The sequence below is a fragment of the Phaethon lepturus genome, unplaced genomic scaffold (genome assembly GCF_000687285.1).
Source record: "Phaethon lepturus isolate BGI_N335 unplaced genomic scaffold, ASM68728v1 scaffold15484, whole genome shotgun sequence".
Classification (NCBI taxonomy): Eukaryota; Metazoa; Chordata; class Aves; order Phaethontiformes; family Phaethontidae; genus Phaethon; species Phaethon lepturus.
This window is the reverse complement of record NW_010532758.1, coordinates 17,883-24,043: the sequence shown is the minus strand read 5'-3', so window position 1 is coordinate 24,043 and position 6,161 is coordinate 17,883. Positions and strand designations below refer to the sequence as shown.

The window sequence follows — 6,161 nt, the reverse complement described above, 5'->3', positions numbered from 1 at the left end:
AGGAAGGTAGAATCCGGATCACTGCTGTGTGTCACATGAGTTAGTCACAGGAGGATCTTTATGCTTCTGGAAAACCTGGTACCTAATTTTATAAATAAGTTTTTCAAGGAACTTTTTCTGTTCAGTCTCTGTGAAATACTACTCTTTCTGAAACTGTAAGTTAACTGGTGTCACACTAAGTCACTATGAAAAAGATCATCTTCAGGACAAAATGCTAATTTTTTTTACAAAGGTGTTGATAAGTAACTTTTGGCTTTGTCTTGATACTGAAACCAGGTCCCTTCATGTTATTAGATGTACACAAATGCAATAAATGATTTTAAGTGTTTCAGAGATATCAGTCAGCTGTCAAGAATCTCTTGGCTTTTTGCATAGACCATTAATCTATTGTACATAGTTGTGCAGAAAAATAGCTACAATATACATGATTTGACTAAACTGCAGATTGCTTCTTGACTCTTCATTTTTGATCTCCATTACAGAATAAATGGACTTTACCTGTAGTACATTTGATATAGCACTGTAATCATGTTTCTCCCCAGACCTGTTCACCCATGGGTGATTATTAATTGTGGGTGGGTGGTTTGTCATGCCATGAGGTTCTTGATTAATGCTAACTGTATCGGTAAGTAGCGAGCATTTTGTTTTTAAAAGCTCAGAAGTTAGTGTTGGGCAGTGTAATTTATATTTTTACATTGCTAACATTATAAAAGATTCCTTCTCCTACTGCTTTGTAAAGATAAAGTGGGTTTTAAATTTTTGTGTTTAAATGTGCTGGTTGTTGAAAATCTGTGGTTTCTGTTGAGAGGACCTCTTTAATAACTGCTTCACTCCTGCAGCTCAAAGGGTTGTAATCTTTTTTTTTTTTTGTTCTCCGAAGGACAGCTTGTGTTATTCTTTGGTCTTGCTGCAGTGTGTAGGCTAAGAGTCTGTCAGAATGCTAGAGGTTCTGGGCAGACTCTCTGGCATGGAAACATTTCCACCCACACTCAGGTACCCCGTAGCAGTACTTCATACACCAGCAGCATGGAGTTGAAGTTCATCAGCCCCTACTGGTTGGGGCAAGCACAGCTGGGAGGTGCTGTCTCTACAGCATCTCTCGTTTCTTTTTAGGTTGCTGGTCATCATAGGCAAACGTATCTTCAGGACATATGTCTTGGGTTCATTTCCTGCAAGCTGGCAGGGAGGAATGTGTGTTCTGTTTGATCTCAACAGTACTTCCCCTTTGCTACTCTGTTTCAGAGTAACATTTATTTTATATAGAGGTTGTGTTGTGATTCTTGCAATGTTTTGAAATGGATTCTTCCCATATAATTGTTTGGGTTTTTTTGTGGTGTTTGTTTCTTTTTCTCTTTTGTGAAGCTCAGTACATTGATTAGAGGACTTGCACCTAACGTTGTTGAGGAGTGTGTTAAACATGATTTCAATATTTGTTCTGCAGAGGCCTTCACCACGAAGAAGTAACAGCCCTGACAAATTTAAACGTCCCACTCCTCCTCCTTCTCCAAACACGCAGACCCCAGTGCAGCCACCTCCGCCACCACCTCCACCACCTGTGCAACCTACGGTCCAATCCGCAGCATCGCAGTCAGCCACTTTTCAACATTCAGTGCATCCCTCCTCTCAGCCTTAGTGCATGTGCTCAGCAGTCTGTATGTCAGAAGTGGACTCATAACATGGAGCAGTTTACTAAAAGCCAAAGGCTTACTTGGCATATTTGGATTTGACTTATTTGCACTGAGGTTATATAGGCTTCACTGTTAATTGTGTTGTAAACGTTTGTATAAAATGCAGCCAGTGTTGTGGGTCTACAACACTAACTTAACAAAGTTTTCCATCAGTGTTTACTTGAACTACATGTATGTCCATTCTCTGGCTGGAACATTTGCTACTCTGTTTGGTAATACGGCATTATGTCGTTTTGCTTGGCTCCAAAGCTTCATTTTCCTGGCTTTAGGTTTGTAAAATTAAAGGGATACCTTTTTATATTTTTTCATGACAATTTGCAGAAAACTAAAGGCATGATGGGCTATATGATAAATTCTCAAGTATTACAGTGTTTACCAAGCTTATGGAAAATCAGCACTACGTTTCAGTCATTTGAAATAACAGCTTCTAGTGCAAAAGTGAGTCAGACATCCTAATCAGTGCCCAAGAGACATACTTTATTGTATTACGTAGTAAGTAAGCTTAATTCAGCACACAGACACATCCATACTTCTTTTTAAAAGCACCTCAAACGTATGGTACAGTCCGAATTTTACAGTGAGGGAACTGGCTTGTTGGAGTCTGTGGAATGTACAATTCGTGGACCTTAAGATTTGACGATTTCACTTGACATTTACGTTAACCTGTAAGCTGCCCATACTGTGTGATCTGTCACAATTAACTTCGGTAAGTGTGGTCCTGCCCACAGGTTACTGATAGCTGATTAAAGTGTGCTCTTTGATTTTTATTTTTTTTTTGCTGCAGAAGGCAATGTGATTGTAGAGAACAGCTGATGATAATTTTTTTCTTGATAAAATATATTAATTGTGATTCCCCTGAAGCAAAGTTTGAACAGGTATTCTAAATGTTCAAAAAGTCTCTTAGAAAATAAGATATAAGGATATAGGAATATATTCGTATAACAGCCAAAATGTTGGATTGCTTGGTAGAAACAGAGTACAAGAAAGTAGCACAACATGGCACTAATGAATGCTTATTTAGCAGCCTAAGCCGGTACAATGTATAAAGAAATGTATTCTGAATACATTCTTTCCATTCATTTAGCACAAATAAATTGGTTTCACTTTGCAGTGGAACAAAGTGTCACGTCTTGATATTGACATCTTACTCAGTTATATTTTTCCTGAGGTTCCTGTTGAGTACTGAGGTTTATATATTATTGATGATTTTAAGTGGTTTACCTCATGTATATGGATATGTGGGCCATGGAAAATGACAAGAGAATGTTTATTTTATGAGAATATGTATCTGGCTATAATCAGAGCAGAACATGAGTAATTTATCTTTTGTTTACAAAAGTTTGTTTGACATGCCTAATGCTTTATTAAGGACATTTTTAAGAAGGAAGTACAGCATTCTGGTAGTATACTAACACTTGTACATATATTTTCATGTTTGCCGCTCACCTATTCAAGACTTGCAAACTGAAAATCTTTATAAAATTAGTGCTCTAAATCAAAATAGTAAGTTAAAATAATGTTATAAAAGGTTCCGCTTAAGGCAAAACTAGAATTTCTTCACTGTAGCTATGTAGTTTCAGCTCTGAGAGAATTTAGAGAAATACATATATATGTCTATTACACTTCTTAAACCTATACGGGATCAAGTGCATTATCGAATTACATTAGTTATGGTAGTGACTCTCCAATCAAGTGATTCTCAAGATTGTGACAGACCTAAAATTTGACCAGTGCTTCCATCTGAAAATAATTGACCATAGCAGATGCTCACCTTTCCATAGAGGAAACTCAGCTGTGAGCATTGTAATTAAACAGAGCTCCTCAGTTAATGGTAGGATTGCATGTGAGAAAATACAGACAGTTGGAGGTGAGACTAAGGTCAAGACAGGATTGGATTAGTTTGACACTTGTCCTTTTGTAAACTTAAGATGAAAAAAAAAAAAATTATTTTAGAAGTAGAATTCCAGCTCAAGTGTACCGCTATTTAAAACGGTGCCCTCCTTTCTAAAGTGCTTTGAGATTCTTGGACGTACGGCTCTATAGAGTGTGAGCTCATAGTGGTGGTAGTATAAATGCGGGGTTAAGAGGGAAAGCCTTTGACAGCGTTAAGATCTTAAAATGGAAAATTGCCTAGAATGATTTACGTTTGAAGCATATTCCAAGCCTGAATTTGTGTAACCCAAGTTCAGCTGCTGTTATAAAGTGTCTTAGTGAACTCTCCTTACTATTCCAGTGGGACTGTTACCAGAGGAAAGTAAAGAACTGACAAACGTGTACTAAATCCTGAAAGTGTAACAAGGCGCTAAGTAGGCCTTACCTGAATGAGAACGTTGAACAAACATTTGCTTGCAATCGGAAGTGTTAAACTCTATTTGTAGACTTTTTGAATAAGATGAGGAATTGTGCACAACCATCTCCTAATAAATGTAAATGAATTTTCAGTTTTCCTTGTGAATTATAGTCATGAATTATGATTCTGCAGCTGTGATTTTATCAGACCTCCTGTTGACTGTAGAAACTCACTTGACAATGAGATCCAGCTTACCATGAGGGCTTAAGTGCTTGGCTGCTTTATGTCAGAAGCAGCTGGGTGGGTTTCTGCTGTCCTTTCCATTACTAATGCCTGTCAGTTGCTCATTGCATCATCACTAGTTGTGTAAGGGCACAGAAGCAATTTTTAGCTGTGGTGAGCATTTTGTGAGTGTACTCCTTTACAGCTAAAGGTTTTCAAAATATATATATATTTTTTTTTTTTAAGCTGTCTCAGTAATGCTTTCCTCTCTGACAATCAAGCAGCTTTCTTTTTACTTTTTCTCTCAAGGGATCTGGCTTGGACACTGGAATGCAGCTGATACTCTGTAGAGCATTAAGAGTTTATTTTATCCACGCTTTGTTCCAGAGAAGTTCTTTGGAAGAAGAGGTGGGACTGTTCGGGGATAGTCTTCCAGCTAACAGCCAGATAAGATTGCTTTAATTATGTGTACTCCTCTGAGAGCATATTCCCAAGGGCATAAAGGACTAGCAGAGTTGTTCAAGAAAGTGTCAGTGCTTTTCTATTGGCAATTAACTGCTGTACTGGAGCTGAACAGAACAGGATTCCTTTCCTATTAAATGTTCATGTTCAGGAACCCATCTGCCTGGGTGGAATCCCTGTACACTTCAGCTGAATGAAAAATGCAGTCTTGGAAGCAGTGAAAACAAGAAGGCTTCCTGGGATCTGTGTGAGTTGCACTGCCAACATGAGACAATTTAGACTCCATATATTTTGTAAAATAAATGGAAACTAATCATGGAGACAAATAAAAGGGCCTTGCATACTTTGTCAATCAAAGAATGCCATCTCTCATCCTCGGTATTGATTATTGCTTACTAAGAGGATGCATCCAGGGACCTTGTTTAAGTCTCGTAGTGCTTTTTCTAATCCTAATGCTTAGTTTTACAAGCAATATGAGTTCTAACACTGTTCAACTCTTTTTGATGTTTCCTTTTTATTTCAGTCATGGCAGTCTATTTCTTTTTGATCCTTGGGAATCTACAGAGCATGGACTATGCAGAGCATATTTCTTCAGTTCAAGCCATCTCATAAGAAACCAGAAGGTTTATCAGTGTAAGCTATAAAATTATAATACATGCATATGTAACAACAGCCTCCTTGAGGGGAAAGATCTGTCCTCTCGAAGAGAGAGAAAACAGAGCCCCTGATTACCAAATGGACTGTATGCATAGAGACAATCTGGTTTCCTGAGTTCCCTGAGGAGCTGAATTCCCCTCTCAGCCCTTCTTGGATTCGGACTAGAGTTCTTAATATTTTTTAATTTTTTTTTTTTTAAATTCCACATCTCACTGTAATAAGTACTCAGGATATCCTTCATGTTCCTTTTCGGTAATAACCACTAGACCCAGTACAGATAGAGGTTAAGAGTCATTGCCACTTTGTGGACCAGAGGAAGTCACTGAATATGCCAGACTGTGGCCTTTACGATGCAGTCATAGTTCAAGTGGGAGTGTGTGCTCATATCATGATTTTTTTTTAAGCAGCTGTTGCTGGTTTTGCATTAGTATGCCCTGAATCTGAGATAAAACTATGGAGTTTGGCACTGCATTAATAGACAGCTGCTATGTTAGGGAGAATAGTGCTTGTTCCTATTCAACTAGTTAGGCTCCGAAGAAAAGTACTACCTCATCTTTAGGTTGGGATGATGTGGCTGTGCAGGGTCAGGAGAAATGTTGTAGCTGTGCTAGGTTTTGTTCGGCATGTAGTACCTGGATAGAAGTCTTTCCTCACTGGAACTGGGTCTGGAGGTTATAAAGCTTTTGTAGAGCAGGAGTGGGGAGTTAGGACAGACAGTTGAGGGTTGAGTTTGAGAAAGTGTGTGCCTCTCTAGTAAATTGCTGCTCAGAGTACTCTCTGGCTAAGCCTGGGTATTGTCTGTACTAAAATTACAATTTTTTTTCTCTGTGGTTGCCTTTCAA

At 38.4% G+C, this 6,161-nt stretch overlaps 1 protein-coding gene across 1 annotated transcript in view; it reads left to right on the top strand.

Moving 5' to 3' along the window:
* Positions 1-4,132, top strand: part of CCDC6 (coiled-coil domain containing 6) — a 47,557-nt gene extending 43,425 nt beyond the window's left edge. Inside the window, exon 11 of the mRNA XM_010284953.1 lies at positions 1,442-4,132. Coding sequence (XP_010283255.1) covers positions 1,442-1,633 — 192 coding nt within the window. The 3' untranslated portion in view covers positions 1,634-4,132. The remainder of the gene's footprint in view (positions 1-1,441) is intronic.
* The last annotated feature ends 2,029 nt before the right edge of the window (positions 4,133-6,161 follow it).